This window comes from Lichenostomus cassidix, chromosome 11, assembly GCF_008360975.1.
Source record: "Lichenostomus cassidix isolate B80296 chromosome 11, HeHo_3.0, whole genome shotgun sequence".
Classification (NCBI taxonomy): Eukaryota; Metazoa; Chordata; class Aves; order Passeriformes; family Meliphagidae; genus Lichenostomus; species Lichenostomus cassidix.
Window position 1 is genome coordinate 3,771,275 of NC_139492.1, and position 13,269 is coordinate 3,784,543.

General features: G+C 38.2%; 1 protein-coding gene across 2 annotated transcripts in view; it reads right to left on the reverse strand.

Moving 5' to 3' along the window:
- Positions 1-13,269, reverse strand: part of CDH13 (cadherin 13) — a 421,556-nt gene that overhangs the window by 172,422 nt on the left and 235,865 nt on the right. For both annotated transcript variants that reach the window (XM_085071452.1, XM_085071451.1), the window contains exon 6: positions 6,983-7,127. In XM_085071452.1, coding sequence (XP_084927578.1) covers positions 6,983-7,127 — 145 coding nt within the window. The remainder of the gene's footprint in view (positions 1-6,982; positions 7,128-13,269) is intronic.

The following is a 13,269-nucleotide window of genomic DNA, read 5'->3' on the forward strand; positions in this document are numbered from 1 at the left end:
GTGAACTATTTTGAATATTTCTATAAAATACCACAAACTTCTCATACTGCAAAAATAGATTAGGGTTTAGTCATTCTCACTGAGGTTTCCTCTCCTATTGCAATTGCTTTCACTCTTCCAAGGGTAAAGTGAAACTGTTTTGTGACTTCATGGGATTACAGACTGCAATTTAAACCCCAAGCACTATATTTAATGGTGGGGAAAGAAAAACTGTGAGGGCATGAAATAAAGGGAGAAATGGGAGAAAGAGAGTAAAGAAAAATGTGAACCCACTGTTTAAAAATAACATCCCTTTTCTCCTTTTTTTGTTTGTTTGTTCTTAAAGACACTATCTATATCATAATACCTTTCAAATAAAACTGGGGAAATGAATCAGGTAAACCTGCAAGGGAATAAATAATCCTGCCATTGTGCAATGGTGAGTTTTCCACTCACAACACAACTGTATCTCTTCCACAGCAAAAGTGGGATGGATCTGCCTGTTGCCTGATCCTGGCATTGCACACTGAGGCAAATCCAACCTGCACTGATAATTTATAGCTTTTTTCCTTTGGCACTTGGAGCAGTGGCCACAGAGGGTGATTTAGGAGGAAATAACCACAAACTGAGGGTTTATAACACTAATAAAGCCTGTCCAGAGGGCTGAGCACCCTCCTCCCCTCAGTCTGCCACACAGGAGTTTTTTCAGATGTTTTCCTGGGACTGCAGGACTTTTCAATTAATTGATGACATGGATGAGTTTTTTCTCACGTGCCCAAAGTGCTTGGAGCTTTAAAGCTCATCCCTCTCTTTTCTGACAAAAGGAAATGCACAAAGCAGGTGCAAAAGCCCAGGTGCAAAACCACTGGTAAGTAAATTAGTGCATATATTTCCCTCTGCAAACAATTACATCCCAAATTACACAAATTCATTCCAGACCTTGTGTTCCAGTACCCAGCGAGGACTCTGGCATTTTCTAAAAATTTCATTTTTCTTTAATTAAGAAACATGCTTATTTCTATTTCATGAAGCTGGGCTATAATGCAAAAGGAGCCAAAAGCTCCAACCAGCACTGTTTCCACTGCTCTGTGAGTGGCATTGTGAGCACTTCAGCACAGAAATTGTCCATAATGCTTTTACAGCCTTTAACATCAGCCATTAACCCTGATCTGCCCATGAGACTGATTTTTGGTGTATCCTGTGAGTAACTATGGAAAAGCAGAAGAAAACTCATTTTGGGAGGAGGGACAATGAGCACACAAATCACTTGAGTGGAAAGGGAATTTTTTGTTTGGGACTGAAGGTGAAACTTCAATTTGGAACTGAAGGACATTTCCAGTCCTCCCAAGCAGGACAGGAATTCTCCCTGAGCACCTAAGCTGATCTGGAGCCTTCTCTGAGCTTAACCAAGAAATTTCTGCTGGAAATCAGATTAATTCAGCCCTGCAGTGGTTGCACCTCCTGCTCCCAGACACTCCCATCACACAGGCTGAGAGAACTGCTAATTGATGCTCATGAGATTATTTTAATTTCCTCCCAATGTACTGCTTCAAACACACTTGCATTCCTGGGAACCTGTTAATCACTGGATGATACCTTAATGAGTTATTCTCTCAATTTCCAACAAACACAGGCAGATCCCATTGGATGTACAGCTTTGTCTGCCATAAGAAAACACATTACTGGTAAATATGTATCTTTTCTTTCCACCACGTCCATACACGGTTACTAAAACACACCAGAACCCCTACTAAAGATCAGAAAATATTTGTATCTATATCTGCTCATCTCCCTGCAATATATGCACATCATATATATAAAAATATAAAAATATATGATATACATACACACAATAACCATATTCATATACAGCTGTATTTTATTCCACACAGATCTGAGAAAAATTTCCTACTGGGATATACAAAGCAGCTGTGCATAATTAGCCTGGTTTCTGCTTGGAAATTCAAATATTGACATTACAGATGTTTCTACCTAGTTCACATCCGTTACATTTCCAGGCCAGATTACAAAGGATTTTGAGTGTATTTTTGCTGAACTGCAGATGATTAATCCCAAGAAAGGATTGCTGAGAGTTTGCTATCAGCAAGTTTTCCACTTTGCTCAGAGCTGCACACATCTGGAAGCAAAGGAACTTAGAAACTGCTCTGCTGAGTTATTCCCAAAGCTGAGCATCCCTTCCCCTGTGGGGAAGGAGTGGGGAGAAGGTGCAAAACAGGCTCCAAATAAAGAACTTTTGTATATTTAGCTTCCTTTGACTCAGAGGCTTCCTCATCCACAGCTTAATTCCAATTTATTCTTTTGTTTTCCACAAGAGCTCACAGCAGTAAGCTCCATAATTAAATATGTAACATTTGACATTTCAAATCTCCTCTATAATCAAAGTATTGATTGCAAGTGGCACTGCTCTGAACCAAAAAATCTTCAGGTTCAAATATTTAATTTTGAGATGGTTTTGAGGTGAATTTACTGAGATATTTCTGCTTTGCAGGTCAGATCTGTAGATACTTCCAAGTTTTCTACTGCAAAATCCCCAACTCAATAAAATATCAACAAATCAACATTTATGCAGAAAACAGCAACTTCTGTGACAAAAAGAGTCAAGTGTCATCCTAACCCTGGTGCAGGCAGAGTCAGAAGATTAGAAAACTCCAGATTCTACTTTTACCTAGATAAAAACATACTATATCCTTTACTATCCTTTTCTAAGGCTTCTTTGTGATTTTTTTTAGAATTTTTTAATCTTTCAGCAAAAAACAACTTGTAAAAACCCCCTTTGACTTCCCTCTGTCCCATGGGATTTACAGGTCAAAAGGAAGAAGTAGACTTGGTGACTTCACCAAATTCATTGCAATTTGATTCATTTTACAGCTTTGGTAACCTTCTTCTGCCACAAGCCAGCAAGGATTGCAAGGAACAAATAAAGAGAGTCTGGAAAACACATTAAAAATGTCTCACAGCTGGCAGCAGGTGTGTAAAAGACAATGATGCCATGTTTATTTTTGCCACTTTGCTAGGCCAGCCTGCCTGTGGTTCACCTTTCCTGGACTCTTTTGACTCCATCTATCATATACAATCTCATTTATATTAATTTATGTACTAGTTGTTAGGTTAAGTAAAAAAAAAAAGACAACAAACCACCATCCTGGCAGGTTGTTCCTGATAAAAAAACCAAAATTTCAGCACCAGTTTGCATTTACCTGAACCACTGCACTATTTTCCAGTGCAGAGCTACCAACAACACTCAGTCCTTCAGCCCCTTCCTCATGCTTTATCCATCTCCACAAATTACTGTTTTATGATACTGAAGGACCCTCCAGGCTATTCTTCTTAATTCCTTCTGTTTCCTTTCTAACTGTCTCCAAGTGTCCCTTTATCTCCAGCAATTATTTATAGACATCTGTCAGTCCAGGCTCCTTGGCTGGGATGCAATGGATCCAGGCTATTGTGCACCACACAAAACAAGTTATTATTATTTTTTTAAATGCAATTCTCAAGCAATTTTGCTAACCCACTGCCGTTCAGATTTTACCCCACCGGCTTTGCGGCATATTGTTGGAAGTCACACGACGTCAAAAGTGTTTAAAATAATTCCTGCTAAGTGCCTCCAGCAAGAGGAACGAGGTGCTGCCAGGTTCATGGAATTCTCCTTCACTTTGCAGCCTTTAAAGAGTGAGACATCCAAATATTCCTGTGGAATCCACGGGATTGGAGTCACCCTGGTCAATGTGCTGAGGTGAGGCTGCTGTGACACACAGAGCCTCAACCCTCGAGCTGGCAGCTGGAAAAATCAGAGATCTAGGGGAAATAAGCTGGGCCATAACTCAGGAAACAAAAACACGAGAAATCAGCAGTACAGAGAACACAAAACCCATTACAGCCAGTCCGAAAATTGCCATCAGTGTCACTGAATCAGGCTCAGCTATTATTTTCCTGGTACATATATGCTGACTGCAGCCTCACACAGAAATGAGAGCTGTTTGAAATAAAAAACAACAAATCACACTGTTTCTGCTGGTCTTCCTAGTTATTTGTTTGTAATAAATTGCCTCCAAGTTTGCAGTTCCTTCAGAAAAAGACCTAATAGGAATCCCAGGACATCTGTGGTCACTTTAAGCACACATTTGAGAGTACTTTTGTTAGGATTTGACTCTGGGCTATTTTCAGAACCATGACAATTTCCCCTGAAAAGAGCTAATTTACTGTAACTAACTATATTATTAAATTTTCCCTAGGAACGATATATCAAGAAAGAAATCTGTAGCAACATCACCTAGCAGTCACATATTTTTATCATTAATTATAAGATCTGGCAAGCCCTAGCTTGAAATTCAGATGAATGCTCATTGTAATGCAACTTATATCCTCAGTAATTATAGGCAGGTATTTGCCTCTCCAGAATTGTGATGGCACATAAATTGTAGGTGTCCAAATAACCAGTGGTGTTTACTGTGAGTTTAAAAATCAAACACACCAAAATGTGAGTGGCCTCAGTGACACAGAAAATCTATTTAAACACCATCAAAACGCAACCTCGCTGGGCCTTTGCACAAAAGAGTCTTTAATTATTCATAGAATGATTAAATAAATATAAAAATCACACAATGTTTCCGTGTTTTCTTCAGTTTTTGTAGATTTCTACCTGCCTCCAATGGTGGAGAAAAAGGGGTTCTTAAAGGGGCTAGGCACAACATTTCACTGAAATTTCTGTGGTTTTACCTAATTAAAGAATTAACTTTGCCTAATTAAAGAAGTAACTTTCAAATCATTAAGGAGGAAAAGTCACCTTGTAAAACAACAAAAATACGTCTTACAGCAACACCAGGGAAGTCTAGTAGAAATATTCACTTGGTTTTTAAAATTAAGATTTACATATTTAAGTTTTTGATGCTAACTCTCTCCAAGAGTTATTAATCAGCAATTTTCTGATATTCCTTATAAATAGACAAAACCTAAGTTTAATTTTAAAGTCAATAAATAAGTGGAAAGTTACTAGAGAATTCCATTGGGTTTGTGACTGACAAAATTATGGCCTAACAGGAAAACACAGAGGAACCCTGTAGTGAGTAATTTAAAATAAATTAATAATATCATCTGAATGCTTTAAAAAGGCCCCAAAATCCTTCAGATGAGTTTCACAGTCCAGTAAATTTGCATCTTTCTCTACATAACTATGCATCTCTCATAGAATTATTGGAATCCATAGACATTCCCACTTTGATCCACAGAACATCAAGACAAGTCCAAGATACCTATTTGAGCATTTTTAATTTTTAGCACAATTTCAGTGATTGGGCTCAATTCAGAGCTTGAATGAAGGTGGCCGGGAGAAGAAATAAGGTTATTCATCCAACACAAAGCCTTCCTTTCGCAGCTTCAAAAATGAAATACAAGGAATTGCAATCCAAAGGGAAGGAAGGAATCAGGAATCTCACATGCAAACATCAAGGTTTCTATCAAGCTGTGCAGTGCAGCTTTGATTTGGAGCAGCACGACAGCTGGGGGGTTCCTTCCACCTCCGAATATTCCCTGATAATCTCTGTGATAAAATAGCAGAGCCTGATGAATAATTTCAAGAGATGTGCCATAAAATGTGAAGAATTATGGAAAACATATGTAAACAACAGGAAATCTTGGCTGAAATAGGGAGCTGTGAGTGATCCCAGCCAACGCTGATGCTACAGCTTCTATTGTGCACAAAATAATTTTGCAAGCATTGGTGCTCTTGACACCAGGGAAATGAGGTTATGAAGTTTAATGTGATGAATACCTGTAGGGAAGGGAGAGGGTGCAAGGGAAGGAAAGTTGAGGAAAATTATTCAAAGTTTGGCTAACAGGAAAGACAATCAAAATGCTGAATGATACCTGGGTCCATGCAAAACGGCAACAGGAGGAAATGGATGAAACTATTGCAGAAGAATTCAGTGGATGCTGGGCTGAGAAACATCTCTACTGAATCAGAAGTATAAACTTCAATATAAGGAGTGGGGGAAAAAAATAAAAGCAAGTTTATAGATAACAAAAATAGAGAACTGCCAGTTCAAAATGTGCTAGAGACCGACAGCTGAAAAGTTAAGAGTTCCACCTGCAGCCATAATCTCAAATATGAAACACATTTCTTGTCTGGCTGAAAAGATCATCAATATCTTCATTACATGCTTGTCACAAGAGAGGGAAATAAACATTTACCCTGAAATTTTAGTCTCAGCTCATAATGCATTTCATACCTACAAGTTTCCAAACATGGGGAACTCTATGTGAAAACGCAAAATTCACCAGAAAGATCACATGATATAAGGGAAGAGATTAACTTGAATGGTTGTACCCAAATTTGGAACAGTGTCTTATTCTTGTACAATTTCCTCATCAGACAAAATCAACAGGAAATTTAATCAGAACATTTTCATGACCAACTTTAATTATCAATGTGTTTTTGTTTTGTTGCAAGTGTTGAATCTGCATTTACAACATCTGTTTATCAGCATTGTTCAGTATTTCCATCTGTCCTACAATATTAGTTTATTCATAATGTGTTTCCCATTTATTTGGATTATTTACTAGACTCATGCAATATAAAAAATAAAAATTACCCTTCCTGGGAAGTTGAATTTACAGAAAAAAGGTGAAATTCCCACTCTGAACAGAAGTTGTACATGTTACTTGGTTTGAATCTTAATCATACCCTAGGGCTTGTCTTCGTTGATTTCAGAGGTGAATAAAAAATGTGAACCTAAATCAAAGCACTAATTTCCATTTAATTTCTTTTTTTTTTCATTTCTCTTAATTTTTTTAACTGCAAGGACTTTCCTTCAAAAATCACACGCTGTCCTAAAAATGTGCTGCTCCCAGTTCTTTTTGGCAGGATAAGAACTCAGCGAGCCACAAAAACCAGCAAATAAAATCTGTACAATATGACAACAACGCATTTCTCGAAAGAGAATTTGTTCAGGCATTATTTCCTGAGCTGTGGCTGTCAGGGACTCACCTGTGGCAGATCCCTCCATGACGTGACCAACGTAGGGACCTTCCTTGAACATGGGCCTGTTGTCGTTCTGGTCAATGACAGCCACATCCAGGCGCACTGGACCGTCAACGGTTTTCCCATTCATGTCCACCACCTCGACTTCCAGCTGAAACAACGGAAAAAGGAGTAAAGTCATGAGTTCTGTGAGAAAAGAGCTCTGATCAGAGCTGCTGCAGCCAGAGCCTGCCAGAGACACCACGTGCAGCCCATTCTTTTGGAGCAGGCTCAGAGCAGATTTCTCCTCTGAGCAAGAGAGAGACACAGATGAACACTCAGATCAAGATACCCTTTGGCAGCTTGAAAATGCCATATTGCCCTAAGGATGAAAAGACCAGATCTTGGAAAAAACCCAAAAAGCAAAAAACAAGACCCATGGCAAATTTGAAACTAATAATGTGAAAATTTGGTTAGAATTTGTTTCTTCACTTTTATCAAGCACATCTCCAGTGGACACATGTAGAACTATCATGGTAGAATCAATATATCTCTTAATGCTACTTAAAAGATTTTTTTTAACATAAACAGAAAACAAAACAATGAAAAACACACACATAAAGCAGGAATGCTTTAGACATATTAAATACATTTTCTCCTGATGATGGCATGAAGTCTTTGTTAGGCCATTTTCAGAGTTCTCTGGGTTTTTAATAAGGGGTGGAAGAATTAAAGAACATCTGCAGTCTCAAAATAACACAAGTGGGTTTAACACCAGCTCACACTCACATCACCTGTTGAACAAAAACTGCCACATGCAGCTGAAGATTTGTTTGGACTTTCCTTACTTCTCAAAACTGGAGAGTAAGATCCTATTGTACATCTCAGCCCTCCAAACCATGCAAAGTCACAATGAGCCACCAGGGCAAACCATGCCAAAACTTCTTAGACAACAGAGAAATCAATTTAGATTGCAACAGTGTGCTTTACCTGCAGCTCTCTCCCCTCACAAGAAATCAATAAAATACAGCAATAAACATGTCTGAGACACCACCATCATTCTCACCTGCCCTCCCCATCCCCAGACTCAACTCCTTAATGGAGTTAAGCCAGCCAGAAAATGAACCTGAGCTCAGACGTTAATATCACTCTCTCCCAGTCTTTCCCTGAGAAAAGTGGTGCCAGCAGGGGCTGGAAGTCTCTGAGCATTTTGTTTATACTGTTAATTTATTCTTCATTGCCCTGTCTTATACCTGTAAGTTATTTATAACTTAGTGATAAATCCTGCTGGGAAAGAAATAGGTCAGAATCCTAATTCCTTATTAAAATGGATGGCTTATTATCACCTCTCTGTGTATTTTGCTATGCTTATAAACACCTTTCACTTTTTTAGTTCAATGTGTTGGGTGTGAGTAGGAGTGTTTGTTATGAGTAAGCTACCACTGACATACACTGTTTGTAAATAGTGTCACAGTCCATTCTAACATCTACTCACTGCTTATCCTCACTTGTCTAGAAATTGTTCTTGCAAGCCTTTCCTAAGCCTTAGGTTTTATTATATATGTGGCTTGACAGCCTAAAGCCAGGCAAATATTCTGATTGGAAGAATTGCTGTGGCATTGGCACAGCCAAAGCTTTGTGGAACTACCTCTCCTTCAACTGCCAGCCTTGCTCAACTCCGAGCTCCAAAGTCAGACCAGGAATCCTTGATGGCATGGGACGAGATGGGGACTGGGAAGGGAGAAGCAGTTCCATCCCTGAACTGCATTAAAGGCAGATACAGTTTTAGCTACTCTTAGAAACTGCTGGCAAAACGAATCATAAAATAATTTTGTTTGGAAGGAAATTTTAAAGTTCATCTGCTCCCTTCCCTGCCCTGGGCACAGACACCTTTCACTGCTCCAGATCACTCCAAGCCCCATCCACCCTGGCCTTGAAGCTTTCCAGGGATGGGACATCCACCACCTCCCCAGGCACCCCATGGCAGTGTTTTACCACCCTTGCTGTCATTTTCTTTCCCTTATATCTAGTCTAAATCTGTTCTTTTTTGCTTCAAAACCATTACTCTTTGTCCCATCAAATAGGTACAGCTAAAACATTTGCCCCCAAACAGATTTTAGGCACTGTGAGGGATTCTAGGGTCTTCCAGGAGCCTTTTCTTCTCCAGGCTGAGCACTCCAACTCTTGTCCTTACAGCAGAGGTGTTCCAGCCCTCCTCCCATTTCTGTGACCTCCTCTGGACCAGCATGGCCATGTCTTTCCTGTGCTGAGGACTCCAGAGCCGGACACTTTACCATAGTAAAAACTGACTCATCAAAACTATGTTAATTGCTTTGAGAAGTGAAAGAATAGCAATATTTCTCTGTGAAATTCCAGCAAATTAATTTTCAAATTCAAGATAATTTGCTCTTTCTTAATCTATCTCTCAGTATCAAGTGACTGCACTGTTCACTGGAAAGAACAAAGGCTTTGCTAAATTTAAAAAACGACTTCAGCCACTTTATCAAAATTCAAGTAATTTCAAACAAAGGCTGATCTAACACCACTTTTTGGGTTTTTTTTTCTCAGACTTGCACAGATTAAGGAAAAGAGTAAGAGATTCTTATTAACAACTAAAATAGATTTACTTATCTTTGCCAAGTCCACTACATCTGAGAGGAACTGTCCAAAAAATTTGGCATGACAGGTCTGTAGGAGCAGTTACATGATCTCCTCTTCATTTTATTAAGCTGACAGAGGGCTTTATTTGATTAATCTTTGCACAATAATTTTCAAGCCTGTCCTAAGCACTGTGAGTTAACTCACCAGCTCTTTTTAAACCCATTCTTCCACAAAGTTTTCAAAGTAAAACCTGCAGCACTGACGTTATGATTATCTATCTTTATATGACCAGTTTGTGAAAGAAGCTGTCTGATATCTTACTTCTCCATGAAAAAACAAAACCCCATGAAGAAACAAATTAAGAAAAAAAATCAAAACAACAGAACATCCATAAAATCTGCTCACAAAATAACAACAGAAGTATATTGTTATTTACAAAAACCCAACACATGCAAGTGAGAAAAGCATTCAAGTAAAAGACAATACTGGCACTCCGAAAAGGCTGTAAATAAAACCAGGTGGAAAATTAAATTGTCCTAACTAACAGAAATGTGAGATTTTAGTCTTTCAATGCAGAAGGCAAGAAAGCCTATCTGGTTTGAATATAAAACTTGAACGAGGTATGAAAGATACTGAATTAATTCTTTAGATAACAGGAAATTGTAATGGCACATTCAGAAAGCGTCTAAGTTCCTACCTGACTATGGCAATGAAGCTCCAACAAGTGCTAAGTGTAAAGACAGATTTACACTTTTTTTGGAAAAACAACAACCAACCAACCTGCAGAGTTCTGAAGCTGTTTATCTTATGAAAAACTGATGCTTTCAAAGTTTTATTTAGAAGTTATGGAGTTATGATAATGGAGAAGGAAACTAGATGGTCCCTTCCAACCCAAAACATTCTCCGATTCTGTGATAATGATAAAGTTTTGTTCATCATAATCTAACCAGGGATTTTCAGGAACTCGTGAGGCTAAATCCAAATTTCATTTTTGGCACAAGTGTATATTCAAACTGCAAAGGATAATCAAGGCTTTAGGAGAAGTTCTACACCTCACAACACAAAACTCCATGATCAGATACAAAGCAGACTTTGGCTGTTGCCTCTGATATATCTTGGAAACACTGATCAAATTAGGCACAGCAATGGAACAGGAAAAAGCAATATAAACCCCCAAACTGCAGGCAGTAATAGATTTATTTTATCCTGTCCATCTCACAAACTCCTACTGAACCCTCTCCCTTCTCAATATGGATTATTTCTAGTCTTCCCATCCAATTTCCCTCAGCACATCCCAAGCAAAGATCTTTCATCACCCCAAATATATTGATATCATCAGAAGTTAAGCTTATTCAAAGTTACTCATTTTAAGCTCTCTGCTTTATTTTAAATCGTCTTGAATCCTTCCTACTCTGCAGTCAGCAATAACATTTACATGAAAAGATAACCAGTCTCGTTCTTACCATTACTTCAAGTAATTTCAAAGGTTTCTCTTCACAGAAGGGTTGTTTTCATTCATTTATTGCTTTTGGTGAAATGATTCTGGAGAGCCACCTTCCTTCTCTGCATATAAATGTCTATTTTCCCTTTGCAGCCAGCCAGCCAATGGCCCACATAAAATTACATCATAAATTTGGAGATTTTCATAAGTAAATCTGGAATACCTTTTAGTGCTTAATTATCTTCAAAGTCTAAGACAGGCTATTTAGTCATTACCTGCCATCTAATTTTAATTTCCAGTTTGTTGCCCATAGGAATGTTTCCCTCTGAATTCTTCCATTTGTTTCAACAGATGGTTTTTCTGCTTGTTCCTCATCCCCAGCTTCACAGGAGCCCTGTGAAAATCCCAATCCAAAAAATTGCTGCACCACCACCTGCCCCACCTCCATTATTCTAATCACTGCCAGCTGTATTTATTCCTAGCTCGACCAAAATAATTATTGAAAATACTTGTTAGGCGTATTTATTATCAATTTTTAAGTGTGGATTGACAGTAAGGAAAGTCAATGGACCTATGGATCTTTCATACAGTCAATTTCCTGGTAAGAACAGAAAATTTGGCCACCTGTGGGTCATAGAAAGCAGTAAAGAAATTCTCTTTATAGGGAAAAGTTGCAGTAAAAATTTTATGCGATTACCTAACACAACTCAGAGAAGACAATAATTCAGAGAAAGAGAAACTAATAACAATGAAATTTTCCTGATGTAAGAGTATGAATAAAACATGAGCTAATTGTTATATTGCTTCATAAGAGGTGGAGGGAGAGGATGCAAAACAAAAATATTCTGTTTCTTAGGGTTAAACGTAATTCTATCTCAAATTATTTGAACACAAGGTATTGACCAGCACAGCACAACTGTATGGCAAAAATCAGCACCTTCACCTGCAACTGGAGAATTTAACCTGGCATTCATTCACTCAGAGCCAAGGTGGAAAGGGATTAATTAACCATTCTAAATACTCCAGGACTATCTTCCAGAGGGTTTATCTTGCTGATGCTTCCATCTCAAAAATTAGATTCTGATTGCTTTCAAAATATAAAATTTATTGCTCTAAGTTTGCTGTTTCCTCATCCAGCAGCAGTCAGGTAACCTTTTATTCCCGTGCCCTACATTCACAGGTGAAACAGAAGCAGTTCCAGAGGGAGAGGATCGCTGCAGTGTGAAACCAAAGCCACTGAACTGATCTCCTGTCAGTTCATGTTCAGTGCAGGGATTTTGGGAAGCCTCAAACACCTCCCAGTGATTGCAGGGATCATGCTACTCCTCTGTACATTTTCACTCGTGAAGACAAGAGGTGAAAAAGCAGCACTTCTGCTTTTCTTTTAAGAAGGGTGTTTGTCTCTATGGGACATTTTTATCTCTAGCATCTTCTGCTGGGGAAACAATGCAGGAAGGAAATGCAGAGCATTAGAGAATTTTCTGAATGCAGATGTTCCTTTACCCTCAGTCGTAAAATATTTTACAAAAAAGGTGAGAAAAATATGCAATGAGGCATCAAACTAAACCTGCTCTGCACCTCTGGATCAGGTGAAACACTGAAGAACTTCAGCAAGGACCTCGTTAAAATAAAAGTCTTCACTCCTACAATTACATTGCAGTTATTACAAAGTTCCTATTTTCTCAGCACAACTATCTCTTCACTCTTTATCAATTATTTTATTTTTTTTTAAAGCCCAAGACTCATCTCTCCCAAGTGACAAAGGATGAATTCTTCATTAAGAGTCACTTCATCTTCTTTGATCACTTCAGATGCAAATGTTTGTAGACACATTATTAGAAATCGTATGAAAATAAAGAGGAATTTAATATTATAAACAGTCAAATACGTTCTTTTATCTCTGGATTTTAAGGCAGTGGTCTTAATATTTTGATAATTAGTCACATCAGTAGAGTGAAAGGTCAGGGTCTACATCATATTTTAGTTTGTGAAGTGTACTTGGCAAGTTTTGCCAACTTTATACACTTTTGACTAACGAGAACCTTTACCTTTGCAGAACTAAAGTTGCATCAGAACCTGTCACAAAGGGGTTTGTCTGTATGTGACAAAGTCAGGTCAACATTCCCATGTTATTCCAACTGTTTTTTCTTTAAACAAAACCATCCCAAGTCAAGAAAGTCTTAAAGCCTATTTATTACTTAAATAATAACTTTTTGCCCATTTTCCACATGAGTTTTTTGTGCATTAAATCTTTCTGTTGTTCATCCTTCCC